Source organism: Phyllostomus discolor, chromosome 5 (genome assembly GCF_004126475.2).
Source record: "Phyllostomus discolor isolate MPI-MPIP mPhyDis1 chromosome 5, mPhyDis1.pri.v3, whole genome shotgun sequence".
In the NCBI taxonomy this organism is placed as follows: Eukaryota; Metazoa; Chordata; class Mammalia; order Chiroptera; family Phyllostomidae; genus Phyllostomus; species Phyllostomus discolor.
The window spans coordinates 170,151,915-170,178,860 of NC_040907.2; the positions used below are offsets into that span (position 1 = coordinate 170,151,915).

Sequence of the window (26,946 nt, forward strand, 5' to 3'; positions counted from 1 at the left end):
CCCGCCGTGTCCCCAGACGAGCTGGTCGGAGGAGGGCTCCCACCCTCTGCCCTCTGATTTCTGAAGTGTGCCCCTGGCTCCTCAGGCTTCCTCCAGCGCCTGGGGGCGCGGTCTCTGCTCTGAAGGAAGTCAGGCCCAGAGGCCCGGACCCCAGGGCCGCTCCAGGACCTAATCAGGGTTTCCAGGAAGGCTGTTAGAGGAGCGTTACCCTGAGCGTCCCCGCCCCGGCCGCTGCACGCAGCTCGACTTTGGCTACTTTGTCCCCACGCACCGTGGGCCTCTGTGTTCCTGTGTCTGAATCCAGAGGACTCGAACTAGTTCAAGGATGGAAACCTGAGGCATCCCCGATGTTCCCACTTCCTCTCCCCAAAGCACACACAGCCAACAGGTTGCAGCGTTTTTCCCCACCGGGGCCAGGACCCTGCCTCGGAATCCTTCTTAACACGGAACTCCAAGCAACTACGACCGGCAAGTCAGAGTTGGCCTGCAAGAGAAAACCCGGTTGCCGTCCTAGGACTCGATCTGGGAGGTGCCCCTTAGCGCTAAAGACCCGTCCTTCTTGCCTGCACACCCGGAGGGCACTGAATGACTCCACCCGCCACTCTGATTTCTTTTCTCTGGTTTCCCCTGGGCTCCCTGGGCCTTGGCGGCGAACTGGGGGCTGTGTTTGAGAGGCCGAGGACAGACGGCCTCGTGGGACCAGCTTGGCCGCAGGATCGGGCTGTGAGGAACCCGTGTCTGCAGCCGCCCCAGCCAGACCCGCCGGGCGTGGCGGCGAGACTACCCAGGAGAAGCACACGCTACGAGCATCTTGCCACTTGCTTTCTTTATTTTTCTCATTCTTCCCAGGTCAGTGAGGCAGCAACAGAAACAAAAAGTGAAACAAATTTTCTCGCATGGCAATTCCGTAACCCCTCGTGAACCGACGACGCTCCACAGATACTGGTTCTAAGAGCCTTTCATCACATTCAGTGCGATCTGGAAGGCCTGGTACCCCGTGCATGGGGTGCGTGGGGAGTGCCTGCCGAGGAGACGTCAGGCAGTTTAGGAGAGCTCCCTTCCGTGGGGGGGGGGGGGGACTGTCTGGGGCAGAGAGGGCCACGGGTCAGCCTGCCGTCTCTTTCCACGTCCCAGCAGCTCACAGAGGGGCCAGACTGCAAGCGTGGTTCCTTAGGAGGCTGGCACCTCCTGCCGGTACCACCCAAGGAGCCCCCAGGGCTACTGGACCAGCAGGAAATGTGGGGGTTCTCTGCAAACCCAGTAGGCATGCAACCAGCCCCCAGGAGCGCCTGCTGCCCAACCATCGCTCTTGAATCGTTTCAGCCGTCCTCCCCTGCCGTGAGCATGCCACCCCTTTGTTGAAAGGGAATTAGATGGACTCAGGAGGCCGCCCCCCTGATGTGCACTTGGTAATGCCTCTATTGTCGACAACAGCACAACTGAATTGCAGCAGCTTGGGATGTCCTGGGGCCAGGGAGGGTGGATCGTCTTAGAAGGCCCCGTGAGCATCTCGAAGGGTGACACTGGGGACAGCAGGGCCCCCGGCACGCAGCAATTTCAGCCACGCACGCGCACGCACGTCACAGATGCGCAGGGAATCTGCTGTCACGCGAACAGGGGGTCGCTGGAATCCCCTCCTGCCCAGCCAGGAGCCCCTGAGCAGGCCAGCTCTTCCCTCTCCCTCTCTCTCTCTCTCTCTCTCTCTCATTCTGCTTGGCTTGCTGAAGTCGCTCACTCCCACCAGCCTTTCTCTGCTGCCCTGCCCAAGTTATTTGGATACATGGGAACAAAGGAAAGAAAAGGCCCCAGGCCTCCAGCCCTCCCCTGGGGACCGGACTCACAGCACACACACACATTCCCCCAGGCCTTCTGGGGTTACAGAGTGGACAACGGGGAGGGCGTCCTCTGTGGAGCTATGGCCAGGGGCGGTACCATCTGCCGGGGTCTGGACGCAGCTCCGGAGTCGGGAGGTCACCCTCGCTGCCGCCGCTTCCGCCCCCGCAGCTTCAGCTGCCGGGCTGGCAGGCTGACGGGCTGCTTCCCGAACTTCTCCATGATCTCCCGGATCCTGGCCAGGTTGGTTTTGCTGAGCGTGAAGTCGCACCGGGTGGCGCCCATGTCGTAGCCGACCATGCAGTTCTTGGTGGACGAGGTGAAGCCTTGCGCCTTGGCCGTGACCATATACTCCCCGGGGTTCAGGAGACGCCAGTAATCCCCGTCGTTGGCTGTGAAGAGAAGGCGGGGGAGTTCGGAGCCGTTCTGGCCCAACGCGGACAGCCCTGTTATTTCAAGACCAGAGACAGACTCAGCGGCGGGCTGTGTGGGCGCCAGGCCCCCGCGGACGCAGATTTTTAATGCATTTTGGAAGCCAAGATGCTTTCCTCTTTGGAAGCCCCCTTAATGGTTTTCACAGGCAGGGGGTTGGGGGGCAGGCTCCCCGCAGTGTTAATACACAGGAGCGGAGCTGGAGAAATGATCACCAACACTCCGTCCGCTGTGACAATACATGCCATTCACTGTGAACTTGAGTTTCCAAGCGGCGTGCCCCCACCACACAATGCCATCCTGAAAAGCCATCAGTGCCTGGCTTTGGGGCTCTCCTTAGCACGGCTACAAATACAGAACAGCAGTTCAGGGGTGGGGGTCCTCCTTTTTGAGACGGGAAGGGAAGGATGACATGGGACAAGGGCCAAGGACCTGGGCGGAGGCCCTGGTACATGCACCTCATTCCACGGCTGTTTCCATGTCTCGGGTCCAAGGGAGACTTGGAGCTGCAAGGCTGGCTGCCCCCTTGCCCACTGCCCCCAACCCCCTGTTACACTGCCGGTCAGCTACCCAGCAAGCACTTCATGGGATCTATGTCCACCCTTAGCTCTAGGTTAGATCCCTGTTGCATAAAGCAGGGGTCTAGGCCAAGGGTACGCCTTGCCGGGAGCCTCCAACCTGCTGAGAACACAGGCCCCGGACACTAAAAAGGCTGCGAGATGGAGCAGGGACGCAGCGACCCCTGCAGAGAACACAGCACATGGGCAAGGCCCACACTGACCCGCTGACCCCCCGAGCAGGACTCTGGGGCAGGCGGTACCAGGGCTCCCCTCCTACGTGAGCGACTGGGTGCCCAGGGAGGCGCGATGTCCCGCACAAGGCCGCACAGCTAGTGACGGGCGGGTCTTCCGGCGGCAGGTGGGGGCGTCCCTCTCAGGACAGCTGAGTGTCCTGCCCGGTGTAAGCGCCCCCGCGCCGGGCCAGAAGGGCGAGGGCGGGATCTGAGGAAGAGCTGAGTCAGCCCTAAGGCGCGGAAGGGAACTGTGTACACGTGTGTGAATACATACAACTGCCCTGTGCACACACACAGACATAGATAACACGCCGAAGCGTCGTGTTTGAGTTCACGTTACCACCGTGATTCACCGGAGACCGCCCACGCGATGTGAGCTCGCGAGACCTCCAGATGCTAAGGAAAAGGAATGACATCTGTCGGCGGTTTGTCCTGGGCTCACACAGCCCGCTCTCCGGTAAACCGGGCTCAGCAGGAGAGCCCGGGAGCGCCGCCACCTGGGGGCGGGGGGAGGTCCCTGGTCTTTCTGCGCCCTGGGCCTTCCTTTAGTGAAAATGCACAGTTTCCCACGAAATCTAATGCCGTTTCAAGGCTTTTCAGGAGGCAAGAGCCTGTGGAGCAGCCTCTGTCTTGTGCCAAACGGCCTGTGCTTCCCAGTACGGCTCCCCCTTTGGGGACGTCTCTCTGGACCCCTACGGCTCCCGGGGACACTGAGGGAGCCAGCCCTGCTCACGTCACGTGTCCTCCTGCCCGGCTGGACCGTGGGCCCTCCTCTTCCTGCCCTCGCCCTGGGTCAGGGTGTGGCCACCACCTTCTCCTCCTCCTGCTCTTAACAGCGACTTTTCCCCACGGTGCACCCTCCATTAATGCCCGTCCCACTTAGCGGGAGGGAGATAAATACGGGAACGTAAACCAGAATGTCTCATGAACACGAGAAGCCGGACACCTTTGGTCTCAGCTACTGCTGGGTAACCGCCGCACGGAGCGATCGGGTCGGCCTGGGGGTGCGTGGGCCATGGGGCTGCAGGGGCAGCCAGCACACAGCGGGCACCACGCACACAGCGGCCAGAAGGGCCAGCCCAGGCCCCTCCCTTCCACAGCAGGTCAGGTCAGTGTCCACCCAGCAAAGGGGCAGTCGCATGGCACTCGGAGACGCCTGGTACTTGGCCGACCTATTTACGTGCATTTGGAAAGCATTCTTACTGGCTTCTCTCTCTCTGTGGAATTCCACTGAACACTCCTATTTATTTTACACAAAATCCCTCCTGAAATACAACTTGTTGGATCACATCAGCATCAGACAGAAGCCCAGGCAAGCTCGGAGCCGACGCTGAGCACCGAAAGACGCCGAAATGAACCCAGGAAAGCGTCGTGCGTCAAGTGTGGAACCCAGTGAGGTGGGAGCACTCTGGGGAGTTATTTATGGGGGAAATAAAGGCGGAGGGAGATGCGGTTCCCATTAGCGCATCAGCGCTGTCTCCTTGATTACAGGGGCTGGAACCCCAGAGCTCATTAGGCAAAGTGCTCTCTGCAGGCGCGCGGGGCCCTGGGGCCTTTTTCTCTCACACTCGATTTAAAACCCTCGTGTTTCCTCGCAGTGTGTACACGGCACTAATCGCCCAAGGAATGTTCCAGGCTCTTTAGGAGTCCCTCTTTTAAAGGGGCTCCTTAGCAAGGTTTAAAATACAGTCCTAGGCAGAGCAGATCAAACAGCCCCTTTCACTCATGAGGTCTGTCACCACCTCGAAGGTCGCTGGTCCATTAAGAGTTTGAAATCCCATTGGCTGGCTGAATGAATGGATGGATGAATGACCAGTACGGGTTACCGTGTACCTAATGCCGTGCTGCACTGCATGAGAACACCGTCCAGCGAAGAAAGAGGCAACTACAAGGAAAAACGGTGACGCAGGGCGTCACCCGGCAGTTGACCACTTTGCGGCACGTCAGGTACATCCCACCCATTGTCACAGCCGTTGGCCTTCTATGCCAGGCACATGGGCGGGCAGCCTGGCATTGAGGGACACACGCCAGGTCTGAATTCCAGCCTCAGCCCATCCTGGTGCCCCAGGATCTCCCCGCTTCCTGGTAGGTCAAATGGGGCGACTGGTGGGGAGGACAGGGTCAGGTAACACAGGTGAATGGTTTGGAGGGGGAGAGGCCCCTCCTCCCCGCCAGGAGGAGAAGCATGGGGGATGGGCAGGGGCCCTGCCCTGGCTTGCCCATTCGACGTGCACTCTCGGAAGCAGCCTGTAATGTCCACTCATTCATTCGGACACTCCCGGAACACAGGTGTCTCCCACGGAGAAAGTTCGCACACATGTGCGGCTACCTGTTCGGATGTCGTGGCTGATGCCTTCCACGGAGATGACGGCGTCCGGGATTCCTCTTCCATGTAAATCCCTCACCACGCCTTTGATGCCGCGATGAACCTGCCCAGCAAACAGGACGAGACGCCGGGTGAGCTCACCAGTACGCCCCACCCGACCCGCGCGGTGAGGACAGCGAACGCCAGCCCAGGGCCACCAGGGGCGCCCACGAGGCCACACCGAGCTCGAGAACTCCCTGGCACCTCGTGGGTTTGGTGTGTGCACACTTCTGGATCCCTTCTGGGTCCCCGCACCAGAAGTCTTCCACAGGAGGGAAAGCATCTCAGAAGCTTAAACAATATCAGGATCTGAGATCGTTCAATTAAAAAATCCACTAAAAATGGATTTTTAAAAAGATTTTATTTATTTATTTTTAGAGAGGGAAGGGAGAGAGAGAGAGAAACACCAATGTGCAGTTGCTGGGGGCCGTGGCCTGCAACCCAGGCATGTGCCCTGACTGGGAATCGAACCTGCGATGCTTTGATTCTCAGCCCGAGCTCAATCCACTGAGCTACACCAGCCAGGTAAAAATGGAATTTTTGCACTCACAATTTATTTTCATGTTGCTATGCTGTATGGATGGACTTAATGTTATAAACAGAGAAGCGTCAGAGAGGAGGGGAGAGCTGGACTTGGCTGCGCACGACAGCTCGGTCTACAGGGCCCTTCCCGATTAGCCGTGCGGCACACGGCACAGCGACTCTGGACCCCGTGCCTCAGTTTCCCCTCTGTAGTGAGACGCGACACTCCAAGACGCCATGCCGGCTGCCAGCTGAGGAGAGAGGTTCCCGAGGGAAACCGACCTGCAGGCCCCTTAATCTTGGACTTGTCGCCTCCGGGACTGTAGGTTCTGTGGTCTGGGGCCCCAGCCTGGACACTGTGTCGCACAGCCCCAGCTGACGAGTATGAGGAGGCCAGACACGTCACCTCCCTCCCCATGGAGCAGCATCTGAAAACCCCCGACCAGTCTCACGAGCCATGAGCCAGTGGGAGCGATTAGCTTGGACTTAGAGCTCACTTGCTCGAGTCCAAACAAGTGCACACGGAGATGGTCCCTCCCACACTGGAGTGACTGGCCCAGGGTGATGGCGGCCCAGGGTGATGGCGGCCCAGGGTGATGGCGGCCCAGGATGATGGTGGCCCAGGATGATGGTGGCCCAGGACCATTGAGAACAGGACCAGGGAGCCCAGGACCAGGGAGCCTAGGATGATGGAGCCCAGGATGATGGAGCCCAGGACCATGCAGCCCAGGTCCGTGGAGACCAGGATGGTAGCGGCCCAGGATGATGGAGCCCAGGACCAGGGAGCCCAAAACAATGGAGCCCAGGACCATGGAGTCCAGGATGATGGTGGCCCAGGACCAGGGAGCCCAGGACCTGGGAGCCCAGGATCATGCAGCCCAGGACCATGCAGCCCAGGATGATGGCAGCCCAGAACCATAGAGCCCAGGACCATGGAGCCCAGGATGATAGTGGCCCGGGACCATGGAGCCCAGGATGATAGTAGCCCAGGACCAGGGAGCCCAGGACCTGGGAGCCCAGGATGATGGCGGCCCGGGACCATGGCCACGCCAATTTGATCCCTCACTTTCCGCCACCTCAAGGGCCTCATCCCCTAGCCAACTCCCCATCACAGTGTGGGCCCACGCCATACCTGCTCCATGAACACGATTAAGGATTCCCGATTATTCTCCCATTCCTCGGGCAGCTGGCTCTCGTGCGGGAATTTGTCACAGCCCACGTAGATGGACAGCTCGAAGCAGTTTGTGTGAAGGTAGCTGAAATCGTTGAGACCTGCAAGCCAACCAGACGGCATGTAACCGGACAAGGCCCCGAGCGGCACTGGAGGGACAGCAAGGACATGCTAGACCATGACTTAGAAGATGTCATTTGAACAAGGAGGTATCGCGTGTCCGCTATAGACAAAAAGTTAATTACAGCAAGTGCCGGGGACAGGTCTGGGGTGTCGGGGGTGGGGAGGACACAGCTGGAAGGGTTTCTGGGGGGGCAGGCACCTACGCAAGCACCTTGGACCAAAGGAGAACAGAAGTCACTGCTTTTCCGATAAAACCTTCTTCTTTCATGAAACTCGGTTTAACACTACTTTTAGAATACGGGTATCATTAACCAACAGCAAAGATGTTTAGTATTCAATTAAATTTACCTCTGTAATGATGCTGCTCTCAGCCACCGCTTTGGAACGGTTTCCTACCCTAACTCATAAAGGCAGCCGCACAGTCCAGCGCTACCTGAGCGCCCGACGTGAGCCAGGACCTAGCCCTCCACACCTTCTCCGCTACGTCTGAGGTCACTGAATCTTCTCCACAAACCGGCAGAGAGGCAGGCAGCACAGCACCATTTTACAAATAAGAAAATCAAGGCAGAGAACAGGTAAGAAATATGTCCAGACTGTGTGTCTGGAAAAGGTGAGAGTCAGGGCTGGAAGCTAGGTGTGCTGTGGCGGGGCAGGGAGGGGCGGCAGGGCAAAGGCACCTGCCACCACGCCCCAAGGCGGACCAACCCACGCACCCTCACACCACCACCACCTTCACGCCTCCAGGTGTGAAGGGCCCAGCCTGACACGGAACTGGGCCCTGTGTTCATCTCCCAGGGCCGCTGTTACCAAGGACCACAAACCGGGGGACCTAAAACAACAGGATTTGATCTTCCTGTAGGTCCAGAGGCCAGCAGTCCGAGGTCAAGGTGTTATCAGGGCTGTGGCCCCTCCGAAAGCTCTCGGGGAAGACCCTTCCTGCCAGTTCTAGCGTCTGGCGGGCCCTGGCGTGCCTTGGCTTCTGGCTGCGTGGCTCCAGTCTCCGCCTCTGTGCTCACACGGCCCTCTCCTCCATGGCCATGTTTCCTCCTCTTCTGTTGTTTGCAAGGACATTTGTTCAGGGACTTTAGGACTGGTCCAGGTGACCCAGAACGACCTTGTCATGAGATCATTAAATCGATTGCACCTGCAAAAGGCCAGTTCCCAAATAAGGTCACATTCCTATGTTCGGGAGGTCAGCAGGTAAACATGTATTTTGGGGGGGCTACTGGTCAACCCACTACCACACCCAACACCTGGGAAAAGGACAAATGAATGTCGGATGGCACAGAGTCCCAGGGGCTCTCCTAAGGTCTTTGTTTTGGGGGAGTGGGGTGATTAACAAAGACTCGGTGCGGTGACATTCCGCGTGGTCACCCGGAAGCTCACCCAGCCTCTGGGTGGCTCCAAGGGTCACGGGGGGCACGGGCATGGGCAGCTGACCGGGCGGGCTGTGTTTCTCCGTGCTGACGGAGAGCAAGAGCAGGTCCTCCCGCGCCCTGACCGGTCCGGGTCCTCCCCTGTCCTGTCTTCGCTGCCTCGGCACCTGGCTCACCACGACGCCAAGTGACGCACCGCGCGGTGTGAATGTGCGGTTAAGAAGCACGACTCCGGATGTCAAGAGCAATTCTGCATGAATCTGCTGCCTGCTCTCTGAAGCCACCGGCAACAGGATACAACACATACAGTGCCTCTCCCGATCGATTCCAGATTCAAACCGTTCACGTGTCCTCAGTCACAACATGGGTGACAAACAAGGAGGACACGAGGGCTGTGGAGTAAGGGTGGGATGGTGTCAAGTTCACAGAAAATCCCCCACAGGGGGCCGGTCTGGTGGAAGAAGGTTGGTGCAAAGGCCAGGTCCACTCACTCAGCTGCACCCTGACTCTGGAGTTGCAGGCGACACCAGGAGGCCGGCCGGCAGTCCCGGCAGGCAAAATACTGGGGTGTGTCAGACAGTTCTTCCCGAGCCATCCGTCCTGCCTGGGGACCTCGAGGCCCTCCAGGTATTCTCCCCTGGCTCAGAGCCCTGGTCCAGTCACGAGCTCCCACATGGAGCCCAGAGCTCACGTGGGGTGCCCAACACTATCAGGAAGGACACCTGCCTTCCCTGTGGGGGAGGGTGCAGGAATAAACAGGGTCTCACGTCGCCTTGGAGTTAAGAAGCACACGGCACAAACGGTGTGCATTTGGAGGTGCCCGGAGCTCCACTCTCTGTGAACTAACGCTCGTCAGCGCCGTGCTAAGGAGTGAGCGAGATCTGAGCAGAGAGAGGCGGTGGTGGTGGAGGCAGAGGCGGAGGGGGAGGCGAGGAAATGAGAAATCGCATTTCATTAATCCACGAAGAAATGAATCCGCGGGCTTCATCGCACCACCAGGAGGATGATTAAAGAGGCCGGAGCTGCCACGTGGCTCTGCCACAGAAGCCCCTGAAATAATGGGAACTAGAATTGACAGGAAAAAAATTAAACACCGCCGATGTGACCGTGCGGCAGCCGACTGTTGAGAACGTCAACAGGGACGCGGCTGTGCCCGCGCCGCAATCGTCACAGCGACCGGAAAAGCAAGCACACTTTCCACGTAAAGATTATGACAGGCTTTGGGGGCTGGGATTGAAAAGCAAGAAGGCTTTTTGACCGTTAGGAAATTTTCTGGATAGAGAGGGATTTGCATTTTTTTTTAATTTCGTACAGAGCAAAACCGTGACAGAGATCGATGGGATGCCTCTGCTTGGGGGGTGGCCACCCCAAACGGCGAGCGTCCATGTTCTAAAACGGCCCCAGAAACAACTGCTTCTGCTGCTTTTTATTTTCCTTTTCCCGAGGGTGGGAGCACCCCTGAAAAGTACGTGAAGGCCAGGTCTCCCGCAAAACAAGGTGAACGTTGGCTAGCACAGTGAAACAGAGGCGGACCTGGCACGCTCCTGAACCCCGTGGGTTCCGCGGGGCGGGGACTCACCACGGCTGAGCACCCCCCATAAACCAGACCCGGGACAAACGCCCGTCTCTCACCCACACCGTCCTCACAACAGTCCCAGAGGGAGCGCCATGGCCATGGTCATCGTGCCCGTTTCATACATGAAAGATGTGGGGGTCCAGAGAGGCGAAGAAACTTGCCCAGGGCCACACAGCATCCAGCTGATGAGCCAGAATTCGAATCCAGGCCTCTCTGACACGGGATATTTTTCAAATGCATCCGTGGCTTGACCAACCCTCACCAAGGCAAGGAAATGAGCGATGAACAACATGCCTGGGGTCCCGCCACCCGCATAGAGGGAAACCTCGGGAAATGTCGTGTTCCCTCCTCAGTGGGGAGCCTGGGCCAGGCGCCAGCACTCATCCTGAAACTGGGACCGGGAGTCCCTGTGGAAAGCCTGGGGTCCTGTGTGGGCGCCGGCAGCCACGTCACATGCGTCCCCCACGACGCTCAGCCGGGCTCCCGCCAGACGCCGTGGGACGGCAGGGCTGACCTCCGTGGGCGGGAGACCCGTGAAGCAGTCTCCCCCACCTGTCGGGCTCAGAGCCACTCCACACCTGAGCCCGGGACCCTCTCCAGCCCCCTCTGCAGGTCGCAGCCCGCCACATCCTCTGCGACGGGAGCAGCTCCCGCACGCCCTCCGCCCCTCTGCTGGGTTTGCTCCTCGGTCAGGTATCCCCCCGCGTCCGCATTCACCCACCTCTGACCCTACAAGATCCGGCACGCTCGGTGGCGAAGGGCAGGTCGGGGAGTCCAGCAGGGCTCAGCTCTGCCCCTTTCTCGCCACGGCAGACCCCCCTCCCAGCGCCCAAGCCCTGGTCCTGTATAACATGGGACCCAGCCGTGCCCCTCCGAGACCAGGAGGGGTGAGAGGGGAGGTTCCGCCGCAGAGGGCCGGGACCTTTCCGGGGCTAACTAGGGGGAGCTGGTGTTCTAATAATAACACTAACAGTAGGGATAGGAGGAGGTGGCCCGCGGGTCCCTCCCCGCCCCTGTGGTCCATTATCATCTGGCCCCACCCCCGACGATGGCAGCCAGCCCGTCAGAGACTTACTTCCGGCCACAGTGTGCCAGGAGGCCCCGTTGACAGTCCCATCCTCCTTCTGGAAGTCCTCCGTGTGGCACACCCTCCTCCTGGCGTCGGTCATGAGGCGGTGCGTGGAGGCGTAGGAGTAGGCCAGCCAGCGGAACACGTGGTCGTCCGGGGTGGGCGTGCGCTCCTGCGTCCTCCACAGGGACCGCACCATGTCGTAGGGGTAGGCCACCACCAGCTCGCCCCCCTGCAGGTTGCCGCCCAGCACGAAGGGGATCTTTTCCATCCAGGCTATGACGGCCCTGGTCTCCACCGCCACCTGCGAACATCCCAAGCGAACCACGCTTTGAGGAATCCAACGAGAAGGAAACCGCTTCCTGTCCCCAGCTTTCCAAACAGGGGCAAGGTTGCAAAGGCAATAATTTCACGGGAGAATCTGAGCAAAATTTCGAGTTTCATAATCTGTCCCCGAATGAACTGGACTTTGTAGAAGTAATGGATTTACAAAAGAGAAATCCAGGGAGGTTTCCTTTCATAGGAAGAGGGAAGCTACTGACACAGAGGGAAGGGCGGGGTCAGGGTGCTGACGTGCTGAGCTCCAGGGACACCGGGTGGCACGCCTCCATCACGGGCCGCCGACAGCCCAGACGCAAACACGGCCACACACCCTGCGTCTCCTGAGGGAAGAGCACGGCCTCCAATGTATTAGTTCCGAGTCAGGCCAAACCCTCCGTCCAGACCGTTCCTGTAAAGGGCCAGGCAGTCCGTACGCATCTGAGACTCTGCAGGCCACACAGTCTGTGTCACAAGGACTCAACTCCGCAGGGAAGCACCGTAGATGACAGGCAGATGAAAGGAGGAGGCGAGGTTCCACTAACCGTTTACAAAAGCGGACCTGGGGGGCGTGGCCCGAGGGCTGGCGCTTGCCAACCTCTGTTCTAATTAGTCTAGTCTGGTCTGAATTCACTGCCCGTTTACAAGGAACAGAGGAATTTGTCACAGGGCCTCACAAGAATACAATTAGCTGAGCCCAGACAGGGGGAAATGCTACAAGACAGAGTCTAGCTGCTTATAACCTCGCCGTTACAAGGTCGACAGCAATACAATTGCAAGGGGAAAAAGAAATCGGTAGAGGAGGAATCTGTCATTTAAATAAGACTTAAAAAGATGATAAACTAATCAAAATGAATGGGCTTTTTTCGGATCCTGCTTTAAATGAGCTAAAAGAGACAGAATGATGATAACAAAATGTAAAGACTGGCTAGATATGTTATAATATCAAGACATAATTTATTTGTAGATGACAATGGTAATAATTTCCAGTTTTAAAAGAGGGTCCCGTCTTTTAGAGATAGGAAATACTTACCAGTGCAATGATACTGTGCCTGGCATTTGCTTCGATAACCTCGGAGGGGGAGGAGAAAGCGGGGGAAGGGAGGAAGGGCCCTGGCGCTGTTAGAAACTAAAAGGGGGAAGGTTGGTATGGTCCCACGCTGGCCGCTGATTGAGATGCTTGCCATCAGTTACTGACCCTACGAAGGTAATTCCAGTAGAATACAATCCATAATGAAAAATAAACACTGGAAACAATTGCAGTGAGCTTGCAACGTGCTTGCCTGAAATGTACCATTTCCCACCCTTCCCTGCAGGGAGCCGATGTCACCTTTGACTAAATTCTGACCAATGAGAGTTAAGCAGAAGTATGATGTTGGAACTCAAGGAACGCCTCTTCCCGTTATTGCATTATCTGGGAGGAGGGTTTCTTTCCAACCCTGTCTCTCCCTCCCTGCACAGACAGGACAGCCGGGGCACCCACAGCTGCCTTGGAGTATGACTCTGGGGATGAAAGTCACCTGCTAACAAGGTGGCAGCAGAAAGATGGGTGAGTCCCTGGTTCCGGATGACCGTGGGCCGGCCATATACCATCCACCACCAGAGTCCTTTTATGTGAAAAAAAGAAATAAACTTTTACCTCGTTCCGCCACTGTTACTTGTTTTTCTCTGTTGTTGCCACTGGACCTCACCCTGACTCATAGAGACATGCAAAGACCAGGGGCAAAGACCATGGGCAAGGAAGGCAATACAAGGGCACGAGATCCTGTGAAAATTATTTCTTCTACAATATACGCTTTGTGAAACTCGCCCTGAGGACTTTGGGGGAAACATTTCTCACCCAATTGCATTTTTCCTTCCAAAGAAGCACCCCATGTAATAAACCCATGGAGAGTTATTCAAATAAAAATAAAGTATCTTCAGCAATCCTCGAGGACCAAGGACAATGTCACAGTAGAACTGCGGAAGGCGGGGGGCATGATGGTAGTTGCAAACGCACAAATTGGGGATTTTTTTTAAAGCACCATGTTCTTACAAAGGAATGGAACTACACGATTTTTTATAAAGAATCTCCTAAAATATCAACTTGGAAGGTACTTTATTATCTAGCAATCTAGCACACGTCCCTACTCTTGGAGAAAACTTATACGAGAAGCAGTGGTTTTGTCCTGGTCCTCTGCAGACACCAGTGGGCATGCGCTCCGGCCTCCCCGGCCCTCTGGACTACAGGCAGTTCGCTCACCGTGGCGTTCTCAGACAGGAACCACTCGGGGATGGCGATGTGGTGGTTGGGGACCTTCCTTGGGGCGTTCTGGCGGTCCTCCGTCTCCCAGAGCAGCGTGTTTAAGTCAGGGAAGTTGTTGTTGATGTCGATGCCGTCATGGGTCCAGCGTCCCAGGGACCAGCCCCCCAGCTCCGAGCCCTGGGAGATAACTCGGAGTGAGAGGAACCCACAGACCGCTGGCCGGTGCCGACGCCACCCCACACCGCAGGACGCCCCCGTCGCCAGCCCCGAGCTGCGTCTCCGAGTCTCTGCACACTCCCCCACCCAGAGTCGAATCCAGAGCAGAATATGGAGACGCCTTCTAATCACACTTGGTGGGTGATGGTGGATGATACAGCCAAATCGCTCCCCAGAGAGGGGCTCCTGCCACGGGGTGGTGCTCAGAAAGCAGGAGGCCCCTCCTTCCCCCTCTCATCGCCCCTGAGAACATCTACCCTGGTCAGGTGGAACACCAAGTGGTAATGAATCTAGGAGCCCGTCACTGCAAAAGTAACAGCCTCCCTGTCCAGCCCGCAATCCTGGCTCACAAACCCCCAACCAACTGACTGGGCAAATCCCTATGTGTATCAATAAACACAGCCAAAATTCTGGATCGTAAGGCATGCACTTGATAGGTAGCATTGTTTTAAGCACAGTTTTCCATTTTATGCTCAGGTAACCCTCACTCGATTCTATACATAATTCTATACATAACTGTCACCTATACAAACACTACATCGTGCTCAGAACATGAAACATAAACGACATATCAGAACACCAGAGCGACTCTCCTCAGGGGACTGAGGAGAGGTTTGTAAGCAGCAGTCAAGGCCAGGGCCCGCCTGGGCCAAGTGCTGACGCCATCATGCCACCCTATCATGACCCCTGTGTTCGCAACAGTGATGGTCACGCTCGCTTTCTCCAGTCTGCTGACGTGCACCCCTGAGGGCCCCTGTCAATCTCAGTCCCAGGCTGCATCTTTCATAACCTGTGGGGCCCCTGCCTCAGCAGCGAGACTCAACAAGGAAGCTTCAAGTATGGGTTGCTTATTATTATTATTATCAGAGAGGGCGGGAAACATCGATTTGTTTCACTTATGGATGCATTCATTGGCCGATTCTTGCATGCACCCTGACCAGGGACTGAACCCACAACCTTGGAGTATCTGGACGACACTCGAACCAACTGGGAGCTACCCGGCCAGGGCCCAAGGGTGGACTTCAACTCCTGGCCAAGCGCGCTGTGCGTCGGGGGCCCAGCTGCGGCGTCAGGCAGGGGCACAGGGCCATTACCCCTTCGTAGGCCTTCTCGTAGCCGTCGGGGTTCAGGGAGGGCACGATGTGGATGCGGGTCTCCTCCACCAGGCGGACCACGCGCGTGTTGCCGGCCAGGTACTCCTGGCAGAGGAACTGCACCAGCAGCAGCAGCAGCTCGCGGCCCAGCACCTCGTTGCCGTGCGCCCCCGCGATGTAGTGGAACTCGGGCTCCCCTGGACGTACAGAGATGGGAAAGAGACTGGTCACGCCAGCAGCCAAGCAGCGCCCGCCCCTCGGTGCTGGGACAAGAGGCCTCCTGAACAGTGTGCACTCACAGGCTTAGCCCCATTAATTCTTCCCAACAAACCTCCCAGATCTCATCAGTATCATTTCCATCCCCAAGCAGGTGACTAAGAAAATGTGCAGAAACCTCCCGGGTGACGCCAACCCCCTGGGCAATGACGTTCTTTCCCATTCGGCAAGAAGAGACGCTGGCGCGCTGTGCTGAGGCTTTCAATTCACAAACAGAACTCGAGCCACAGAAATTATTTTTCTGTCTGGGGAGGCACTTATTTTTCTTAAAAGAACTTCTTATGAAGTTTCACAAAGACACAAAGATGAATAAACACCAGCGGAAGACAAGTCCAGCAGGGCAAGTCAGCGAGGCACGCTCTTGGAAATTTTGGGAAGGGCTGAGTTTGAGTGTTTTTCTCGTCCAAGCTCCGCCTCTCCAGGGCGGGACGCAGACAGACAACCCCTCCCCCTCCCCGCTCGCTGTCAAGGCGCTGCCTCTGAGGCGTGGGATTTTAGGAGTGGGTGAGCCCTTCACAAGACACTCCTGGGAGGAAGTCCAGAAACACCGGTGAGCGTTCAAGTGGGACGAATCAGACAAATCTCTGAACTTAAATATTAGGGGGCCCCTCGAGCACTCACAGATTTACCAGGAAGAAAACCAGGGGAGCCCCTCGGACTTGGAGGCGGACATGGGCTCCCAGTGCCTAACGGGAAACGGCTGAGAATAGGAAACGCTTGGGAAGAATTAGGGACCTCCTCTCACTGGAGCCTCTAATGACCAGGGAGCCCAGAATTTTCTCCCAGAGAAGGGCCCCGTCCTACCCGTCTCTGGCCACCTTCTTCTTTGGTTAGTGCGCCTGGTCTCAGAACAGGATTAAAAACAGGAGAACGGAATTAAAAACAGTCCGTCTGGAGAGAAGGAGGGCATCTCTCGCTTAAGTGAGCCGACAGCCCACATCGTAAGGCGAGAGGCTCACGGGACGAACTGCAGAATCTCAGTGAGCGCGGTGCATGGGCACCTCCTGCCCTGGTCACACGTGCTTTCGTGGAGCCAACTGTCTCCTTCGCTTGAGGAAGGCACCGGATGTGAAGGGACACGTGTGCATCCCAGGGGGGCCGCCTCACCGACTTCGTGCTCCCCGGGGTGGTCAGAGATCTCCACCGCATACAGCTTCAGGCCCTGGTGGCTCTTGCCGATGTTGTAAATCCTGGTGATGTTGGGGCACATGTCATTCACAACCTTCATCAGCTGGAAAACACAACGGACCAGGGACCTAAGCAGGGACAGTGACCCACTCCAGGGGGTGGAGCTTCCTTGAGACGGACACTGCTCCCCTCCTACAGCCTCCCCCGCCCCACCCCCACACACACTCCCACTGTCCAGGCCGCCTTGGGCCCCTTCTGCCCTGCCCTCCGTCCCAGCACCCCTTGGCTGTGGTCATCACCGTCCTCACCTCCCCGGGTGGCGGCATCACCTCCCCTGGCTGTGGTTCCCACCTTTTCACGATTTCTCTCCTTTCCTTTGTCCCCTCGCTGGACTGCAGATCCCTTATGGGATGGGCTGAGCCTTTCATCTCTATATCCCCGCCTAGGTGCATGTTTATTACCGAATATCAGTCCCCCCCCCCAACACAATGAGCGTCTGGGACGTTGGGCTGAGGAGACAGACGCCGCCCTGCCCCTGGAGCTCCCAGTGCAGCGGTGGCCGTGGGGGGGGGGGGAGTCACGCGAGGACCCAGGTCACGGGTGCAGTTAGAGGGCGGGGCAAGCAGGCTTCCACGAGGGAGAGAAACACAAGCGCGTTGTTTTCTGAATTTTAGCGTCGGCTCATCGGACAGACAGCTGCTGCTGCAGGCGGGGCCAGGCTGCAAGGCGGTAAGGTGGGCTCTGCCGGTTGCAGGGCACCAGCGGCCCTCCGGGGGACAGGGAGGACAGAGACACCCTTTCCTGAGGCTGCCTTGCCTCGCATCTCTGAGTGAGGACCTGTGAGTGGCCTGTTACATGGTCTGGAGGTGCTGGGTGACAGACCAGCCCCACCCCTGGGGAGGGGCAGGAGCAATGGCCCCATTCCCAGCCTTATGTTAATGATGGGGGGTGGGGGGGAGCTCAGATGCTGTGGAAGCAGCGAGGAAGGACAGCCCTGCCAGGGAAGTGAGCAGGCAGGTGCCCACCAGAGGGGTTCGTCCTCCAGAAAGAGGCTGGGTTGCTAGCCTCTTTCTGGCCCAAGGACAGCGTGGCCCACAGGGACAGCATGGCCCACAGGGACGGCGTGGACCCGGATGTGCTCAAACCATCTTTCAAAAAATTCTCCATCAGCTGAATTATCCATCAAATGTCTGTGTAAATTGCAAATAAACACATCTGTTGCAAGTTGACGGTGGGTTAAAATCTGTGAAGACCGGAGAATCGGCAGTGTGTGGAATTCACGATGTGGTGGAGTGATACCGCGGAGCGCTTCATCGGCCTTTCGTAATACAGCTTCGTGCGCTCCAGGAGCGCCAGCAAGCCTCTCTCCGAGCGCGGAGGGATTCCCGGCCGGCGGGGCTCTGTCTACGTGGTGCCCCAGGCGCAGCCGTGGTGAGGAGCGCGGGGTCTGATTCCTTCCTGGGGCAAAGCTGCTTCCCTGTCTAACAACTCCCTTTGTGTTGCAACACCCCGGTGAGAGAGCGAGCTGACTCAGAAGGACTCCTGTCCACAAGAGGGCACGGGCGGAAACCCCTCCGCCCGTGGAGGGAGAGCACGAAGGGAAAGGCAGCTTCTACCTCCATCACCACGAGCGACACTGGGCACAGGTGGGAAGGGATCCACGTGTGCGATGCGGCGCGTTTTAATGAGCAACACATAAGAATGACAGCAAGAATGTCAACAGGTGCAGTAAGAAGGTGTTCTGTTTCTGGCGATCGCAGTAAGAATGCCTCGTTTGTATTTCTCCACTGAATCTCACATGTGGCCCCCAGATGGCTGTCCCCATTGCACCGATGAGGAGACGGAGGCTGAGAGAGACCCTGAGTGATTCGCCCAGGGTGCCCCTGCTGGTACCCAGGGGGGCCAGGGCTTCGGTCTCTGGGGGCCCTTCCCTGCCTGCGAAGATGCGGCAAAGCGAGGAAAAGCAGCCCGTCGCCGCTGCCGGACTTCCTGCGGCACACTGCGACCCTCCTGCGTGCAAGGCGGCCACAGCACAGCTGCCATCTGATCTGGGGCCCCGTGCGCTGGTCCCCGCGGACTGCATTCTCTGCTTCCAGCGCCGTCGACCTCAGCTTCCCTGATCAGCCAGAGATGCGCCATCGGGCCTTCGGGCCCATCGCCAGTGCTGCAGACACACAGCCGCTCGGCTCGCCCTGGACTGAGCATTGAGTGCGCACACTCCGCACGGAGCCTGGCTGGCACTCCGTGCCGACCCCGCCCCCCCTCGTGCTGCTGCTGCTGCAGATGTGCCGCCTGTGTCAGAGGTCATGACCTTGACGTAGGAGAAAGGCAAAAACCGTCTTCCCTCGGACAGGCTCTCAGCCATGACTCGTCAGTCCCCTCTGTCCACCCTACCCACGGGCCAGTGTCACCAAACCAGCCACATGTTCCTTCTTTGGGCTGTGGCAATAGAGAGCATTATTGTGTTGTCACGAGCGCCTTTTCTGCACATGAGGATGAGAACACTGGCGGCCGAAGAATCTTTTTTACAAGCTTCTTGACAGCCCTCTCTGCACGGTGGCCTGCTGAGGCTTCCCCGGTGGCCGGGCGCGCCTGCAGAGCCCCGGGTGTGGATCCACCGTGCCTGTTCCCAGAAACAGTCAAAGACGATTTGTTGGCGTTTGGGTCTTGATGCGTCTTGGTCTTGCGAGGAAGGACTAGAGTGTCTTCATGGCCTTGGAACACTGGTTTTCAACCCCTTTCATCTCAAGACACATTACCTACTAAAATTCTGTGGCACACCAAAAATATATTTTTTGTCAATCTGGCAAAAAAAAATAGGTATAATGTTGATTCATTCACACTGGACCGCTATGGCGGTGTTGGCTGTTGCCGTTGTTTAATTGGACGGTCTTAGGGAAAGGAGGTCAGGGCCCCTGAGTAAATGGTCAGGTACAGCGTGTTTTAAATTCTCGAGGCGCCCCGCTGAAAATAGCTGCCTCGGGGCACGCCTTCTCCTCAGGGTGCTGTCACCTCCAAGGAGGCGGAAATTGGCTCTTGAGGACTAAAAGCCTTAGGGGTGATGATGCTCTGGGGCCCTCCACAGCTCAACCCTGCTCAACACAGTCATGGGGGAGGGAGGATAATTACTGAAAGTGTGTCAACACCCAGCTGAGGGGGGCACTAAGGAAACCGGGTGGAGAAGAGAACCCGGGTGAGCGAGACCCGGACGCACCGAGACCCCACGTCCTCGTCTCCGCGATGGGAACGAACTCCGCGCCCGTGTGCCTCCTGAGTTCCGGGCTCTGTGGCTTCCCTCCTCTCCTGGAGGACGGGGAAGAAATGGCCCCCTTTGCTGGCAATCCAGTCTCTAGCAATAGGCCAGAAGGGGACCGTTGATATAGTTAGTAAAGCGACGTGCATGGTGACAGGTGCTGTGGTGTCTCATTCGGTCCCGGGGTTGCCCGCGTGCTCCGGAGCGGGGAGACGGCCGAGGGACCAGTGAGGCGCATGCTCACGGGGACGTCCTCACAATGACAGTTGGGGAGACAGCGTGACACGGGGCTACGGGTCCCGGGTTAACGGAGAAAAGCGGGGCAAGGTCACAACCGCCCTCTAAACAAACTCGTGTGGAAGCCGTGACCGTGGAGATGCAAACACTGGGCAGAAACTGGGGGACGTGGAAACCGCCGGTTCTTGAGGTCAGGGAGTTCGTGGATGACTAACTTGTAGCCTTGTGGTTTGCACTTGCTGTTGATAGACTGTTGTTCCCCAGTGAGTTAAAACGTTAAAACGGGAAAGAGAGAGAGTCCTCTTCCACCATCTCCGCTCCTTTGTCCAAGAAACAAGCACTGCCTCTGAGGGAGTGGAAGAGGAATTCCCGAGCGAGGGAGGAGGGAGAGAAACACGGGAAGAGAGGCACCCCCGGGTGGGGACTGGGAGCACGTTGGTCTGGGTCTGCGGGCCTGCTGCAGAGCCCTGGCTACCTGACGTTGCCACCCCCGCCCGGGGGCAGCCTCAGCCCCTCCGCTTGCAGTTCACCCCCGCTCCCCGGCCCTCGGCCCTCGGCCCCAGCCATCCTCTGCTGCCCCAGAAATCCACACGGCTAGCTGGCTGCACTCCAGCTCCTGTCTCCACTGACTCCTTTCCAGCGCAGCACACGCCACCCACCAGCCGGAACTCTCCAAGCTTGTGGAGCCTGGCAACCCCGGGCTCCACACCAAAGTCAAAGCAACCTTTTCCTCAGAACCGCCTCTCTTCCTCCCTTTGTGGATGGCACCCCATCCGCCCCCCAGGAACCACGCCAGTGTCCCCTCTCTCCCCAGCTCACTCCCATAGCTGCCTAGGACTAGCTGGTCGACCTCAGGAATGCCTCCCCCACCCCCCACTGCCCCCCGGGGCTGTCCCCCTCCTGGGGACTGACTGGTGTCCATCGGTCTGCCCTCTGTACAACTTCCAGACTGATCTCTCTGAGCTCCGATCTGGTGGAAACCACCTCTGGTGCTCCGACTCCCCACAGCAGCCTCCCCCAGCACGCGGGTGGACTGAGCTCCCAGCAGACGGCCCACTATTCCAGAATGATGTCGCTGGAATGATGGCTCTTGCTTGGCCCTTGCTGCCCTGACTGCTCGGAGCCCCCCGGTCGGTGTCTGCCTGCACAGGCCTGGCCCGCCCCAGCTCCATCAGAGCCCCCCGAACCATAGCCAACCAGGCCAGCCTTTTCTCCCTCCTGCTCCCCACGTATCTGCCCTGAGAGGACCTCAAACAGACATCCACCGAGTACACATTATGAGTTTATGATAAAATGAGTCTCTGGCCTCATGGCCCCAAAGGCAGGAGACACGAGGTGCAAGCAGGCAAACGCATGCTAAGCAGCTGTACGTGGGACCCGTGCTGTGAAGGCCTTCGGCTCTCCGGGAATAGTTAACTCCTTCTCCCTCGGGGACGAGTGTCTGGGCAGCGTCCTGGTCTCCCCCTGCCCCGCCCCTCCCCGTGCCTGGGGACAACAGGGCCCTCCAGGTCACCGCTCCGGGAGACCCTCCTGCCCACGGAGGCACAGCGTTCTCAGGACATTCCCTCCCACGGCGGTGCCTTTTCCTACGTTTCTCTCCGTCTTCCTGCTCCCGCTGCTGCTTCTCATTTTTTGTTTGTTATGAATGTCTCTCTCAACTCTAGGATAAACTATCTTGTTTTTTTCCCTGAAGTCGAAAGCCTCCTACAGTAACCTAGCAGACTCCATATGAGAGGCCGCTGGAAATGCTGGCTGCTCTCCCACCCCTGGGAGCCAGGGGCCCAAGTGGCAGACTGGCCCCCCCATTGAACACCCTGCAGGATGGACGGACACTCACGGCTGAGGGCTGCTGGGCCCTGGGGCCTTGGCGGGCCACCCACCGTCATGGGGGGAGGTGGGGGAGCACTGGCCACGCCGAGGTTTCCCTCAGCTTCAACGTCCAGTGAAAACGGTGCCCAGAGTTGCGTGAGGGAGGACGCACAGTCCCCATCTCTTCCAGGAGCAGAGCCCCAGCTCCGCATGTGGGACAACTATTTAAGGACACACGTCACCTGGACGGACTCTGTGCAGTTGGCTCATTCTGAAGCGCATGTAGAGTTATTGCTTTTGACAATAATTGCACCAAGTTGACGTTTGTCTAACTCCTGGGCCTGAAGGACGCCCTGAGATGTGCAGTGAGCGAAGCTGAGTTAACACGCAAGTGCTCCATGCAGCGGAGCAGCGAGCAGAGCCGCGTCAACACCCCGGAGTGGAGGGCAGCAGGATGACTCACCGGCCTCAAGTCCAAACGCATTGCCCTGATTTCTGAAGAGCGAGACAGCAAGACAATCCCTTTGGCACATCCCACCTCCAAGTCCGTGCTGACAGGTGTCTGGAAGCTGTGTGCGTGTCTCCAGTTAAATGACATGGAGACAGACCGGTTCGCCGCCTCCCTCGGATGAGCCAGAGAGCCCTCTGGGCTCAGCCTAATTGCTCCTGAACTTGCACGAGGCAGCTGGGTCCTTTTCTCAGCGCCCAGGAGGCCGTGCTTGGAGCCATGTTAGTTTGGCCTCCGTGAACCCTTGTCCTGTCAATGGATTCATGAGGGCACTTCTCTGTTCGTTCTCTTTCTTCGAACAGCTTCTTTGATACCTAAGGGTGTCTCGTTTGCCGGCACCCACCCTCCCCTCCCCCGCACTTTTCGGAGCCACACTGGGAGCAGGCCCTGGACAGGAGTTGGGAGGCAAAGCATCGGGGACAGGGACTGCTCTTGCAGCCTGTTCCTGTGAATGTCTGGTCCCTCCTTCCCCACCCCACCCCACACCCAGCATGCATGCGCCCACCAGAGCTCAGAAGCCCTCGGCTCCCGTAGTTAAGCTGGGGGCGTTCATCTGGGGTTGCCGTTCCCTCCTCACAGTGCACAAGGACTCAGGGCTGGGAGGGTGTCAGCCAGGGGCACTGGAGCTGAGCTGCACACCAGCATCGTAAGGAGAGCTTTAACATATTTAGACCCCTGAGCCCTTCTGCTGAAGATTCCGCTTTAACTGGCCCCGAGGAGGGGCTCAAATGCAGGCATTTTTCCAGCGTCCCCAGGTGGGTGCAGCGAGGACCGAGAATCTGACCATCTGAACAACCAAGGGCGGGGTTGTGAATGCTCAGCAACCCAGTGTCCCCATCAGGAGGGTAAGGATAATGAGCCCCTCTCCCCGGGCCCAGGCTGGGTGGGAGCACCGACCACGGCCATACAGGCGGTGAAGGGAAGTCAGCGCGGGTCCTACGGGAGGGCTTCCTGCCGTTGCCGCCACCGCCGTCACTCTAGAGCCCCTTCCTCCTGGATGCCTCGTACGACCGGCATCCTCAAACCCGGGAAGCGCTCAGACACGCAGGGATGCTTGGGGACTAGAGCCCCAAGTCAGACACGTCTGGGGTCGGATTCTATTCCGACCGTCTGCTGGTGAGGGAGCCAGCCTTACCCTGGCCACGTGCCTTCTCGCATTCTCCACCTCGAAACCACATTCGTGTGGCTTCGGCAAACCGAAGGGACCGTCCGGACCCTGTCCCCAACACAGCATCCTCGTTTCTGGAAGTCAGCACCTGTGTGCTTCCCGCCGGACCCGCGGCCCGGGGCGCCCCACACAGCCGGGCCTCACCTGGCGCATCTCCCTGTAGTTGTGGTGTCTGAAGTCCAGGTCGTCGGTGGTGGTCATCTCGTTCCGCCGGTGGTAGTAGTTGTTCGGGTCTAGGGGGAGAGACGCGGTTTTGAATTCATGGGCATCACCCGCTTCCTTGTGGCGGTGCTACCCAGTGCCTGGCTCACGTGGGGACACAGCCCAATCCCCAGCTTCTCACATCCCCACGGAGGCGGGAGAGACAACTTTCTAGAAGCTTCCTATGAGTCAGAACTACCCAGTGATGGAGAGTGTGGGCCCGGACCAGAATGCCTGGGCTCCAACCTCTGCTTTTCCAATTACGTGCTGCATGGCCCTGGGCACATCCCTGGAGAGAGTCCCTGCCTTAGTTTCTTCCCCCATAAACAGAAACACACTGGCACCCCTCTCATTGATTTATTGCTGGTATTGGTTGGAATGATCTGGGTGTCTGGCAAACTCAGGACTGAATGAATGAATGCCACACCGCACGCATAAATGGAAATGTTTGGAAGTCTGCTGCACACTGCTAGTTGCTTGCCCAGCCACCAGCCCACTGCCTCCCTTCCTCGCAGAAGCCTGTGGCCTTTGGGAGCCCCCTTCCCCACTTCCCGGAAACATACCGCAGCCCCAGCAGCAGGGGTCCAATGTGACGGGACTAAGCCAATCAGAGCACAGCATCCCCTGGCCACTCTTACTGGTCCAGACAGAAGGAAAGGGCTTTAATGTCACAGAGGAGGAGTGTGTGAGAATCATCCCGGGGACAGGACAGAGAGAACCCCAATAACATCAGGAGCTGATGAGGGGCCCAGCCCTGGATCCTAGCGGTCCTTGGGACTTCCACTCACATGAGACAAAGACTCCCTAACCCGTTAGCTAGGCCGGGGCAGCTGGGGTTCTGTGGCTGGGTGGAAGCACCCATAGGTGTAACCAGGAGGCATTAACAGGGGTCACCCCTGGGGCCTGGGATTCGGGGTCTGCGGAGGACATGGCTGCCCTAGACTTAATTCCCCTCCATATAAATGGACTCTTTTTCCTTTCGTGCTTCTGACTATATAAGCAGGCATTGTTTATATGATTACAAAACAGAGAACACTGAGCAGAAAGGAGAGACAGGGAGGAAGGAGCAGGAGGAGGAGGAGAAGGGACCACTCAGTGGGCCCTGAGGTCTTTCTCCCGACCCGACACAAAGTAGCAAGACAATAGACCCTCGGCTAGCCCGGTGTCGTCTCCACCTGGGGGACTCGGCCAGAAACCCCGGCCAGCTCTGATCTCCCTCCCCCAGAGAGAACACGATGCTTTATTGATTGATGGATTTGAGAGAAAGAGAGACAGAAACATGTATGTGTTGTTCCACTTATTCATGCATTCACTGGTTGATTCTTGCATGTGCCCTGACCGGGGATCGAACCTGCAATCTTGGCACATTGGGACGATGCTCTAACCAACTGAGCTACCCAGCCAGGGCCAGAAGACAGGGATTAACGCAGGTCAATGTGCTAGCCCGGGAACCACGTAAGCCAAGGTTGGAGCTGCAGCAGGCGTGGGTTGGATCCCAGTGGCTGGAGGGGTGAGTCTGGAGGCGGAGGCAGGGGCAGTGGCAGGCGATGCTCCCGGTGGCATCAGGAGCCGTGAGTCCTGATTCCTGCCACCAAGCGTGGTCCCCAGACCGGCGGTGTGGCTGCTGGTGGGACCCAGCCCAGACCTACTGAATCAGAGTGTGCATTTTTAAAAACTCCCCTGTGACCTCGCAGGCTCAGAGGGTGGAGAAGTGCCGTGTGAACGGACCGAGCGCTCTGCCGGCAGGAACGAGGGACGCAGTGCGCCAAGCACGCATCTGCGGTCGCCTGAGCCAGCCGCACGTCTGTGTCCCCACGGCTGCGGGTCAGGACCGACTTCGCTCCTGAAACTGAGGCCTCACGCATGGAGCTGAAAATCACATACAGGCCCCGACAATAAAAAGACAGTTTTTCATGCTCACAGAAGGCTCGCCAGTAATGCTATTAGAAACGAATGGCTGTCATTAAAGAGAAATCATGGGGGAGGGCCAGCTGGCACTTTGTCCAGAAGAGAAAGCAAAAGCAATTCAGTTGGAGCCAAAAGCCTCCCTCCTCCCAACCCCCATTACTTTTCAAGGCTTTCCTTCGGGGACCGCGGGCTGACCCCACCCTCAGGCAAGCTGCCTTTCCTTTGAGTTCCAAACCTCCGGGTTTCAAAGCGAAGGCACGGCGTATTTTTCACATTAATTTACACTTAACGTACAGGCGTGCTGTGTTCTAAGAGCTATTCAACGCCCCGGAGTCCCAGGGGCCTCTTTCCAAAACTCCGTAAAGCCTCCTTTGTCTCTGTGAACACAGGTTATGCCTCCACGGTTCTTAGGAGGGGCCGAAGAAAATCCCAGAACTCTACAGAAGGGCCCCACGCTGGGCCCCGCTCTCCCAGCCTTAAGATGACTCCATTTGCCTAAACACATAGGTACAAATCTCAGAGCGGCCTCAAAACCACAGTGAGCCTTTTTCACCACTTCCTGCCTCCCACGTTTTGAGCAAATCCTTCTCTGCTCGTCCGTTTATTCTGACCGGATCCAGCGTTTCACTGGGAACCTGTGGGGAGCCCAGCACTCAAGGGAAGCAGATGAGCGAGGACCGAGCCAGGCCCTCCTGGGGCCCGGACTTTCTAGCACGCTCTTGTCTTGCAAACCGGAAGCTCTGTGCCCAATCACGCAACACCCCTCACTCCCTCTACCTCTGAGCTGTAAGAACCCTATCGATAGACCACGGTATAGGGTGCTTCAGCTTCCGGTGCAGAAATCTCTGGAAACGCTATTCTGGAAGTCTTAAAAAGAATCGGGACCTCCTCTGCCCGCACCTGAGAGTCCCCAGGATGTGAGGTGAGGGATGGAGGTACAGAACCAGGAGAAGCAGAAGCAAAGGTAAGAGAATTCCTCACACACAGGAGTTCCGGGAAGATGAGGCTCCGGGGACCGCATTTAGACCACGTGGCAATGTCCGGTGTGAGTGGCCGAGTCGGCTGGGCCTTCCGTCCTTGCCTTTGGCCTCGCTACCTTGCACAAATGGACTGTGCCGACCATGTGGGGGCAGGGGGGGGGGGCATGTGCCACCTGGGCCCTAGGAGATGACCACCAGGGGCAGCATGTGTCAAGGCGTGCTCCCCTCTGGGCAGACTGCTATGTAGCTTCTAGAGGAAAAGTGGCCCTAAGTATCTGGGGTTGGAAAACAGAGCCATTCCGGCTTGTCCTTGAAAACCCCCAGATTTCACACCGTCACTCTAGC

General features: G+C 57.8%; 1 protein-coding gene across 1 annotated transcript in view; it reads right to left on the bottom strand.

The window, feature by feature from the left end:
- Nucleotides 1-814: 814 nt before the first annotated feature.
- The window catches only part of CPXM2 (carboxypeptidase X, M14 family member 2), an 82,025-nt gene continuing 55,893 nt past the window's right edge, over nucleotides 815-26,946 (bottom strand). The window contains exons 7-14 of the mRNA XM_028512868.2: nucleotides 23,657-23,745; nucleotides 16,517-16,640; nucleotides 15,134-15,330; nucleotides 13,821-14,000; nucleotides 11,267-11,564; nucleotides 7,078-7,217; nucleotides 5,388-5,487; nucleotides 815-2,225 (exon numbers count right to left, since the gene is read on the bottom strand). Of these exons, the coding sequence (XP_028368669.1) occupies nucleotides 1,972-2,225; nucleotides 5,388-5,487; nucleotides 7,078-7,217; nucleotides 11,267-11,564; nucleotides 13,821-14,000; nucleotides 15,134-15,330; nucleotides 16,517-16,640; nucleotides 23,657-23,745 (1,382 nt within the window). The 3' untranslated portion in view covers nucleotides 815-1,971. The remainder of the gene's footprint in view (nucleotides 2,226-5,387; nucleotides 5,488-7,077; nucleotides 7,218-11,266; nucleotides 11,565-13,820; nucleotides 14,001-15,133; nucleotides 15,331-16,516; nucleotides 16,641-23,656; nucleotides 23,746-26,946) is intronic.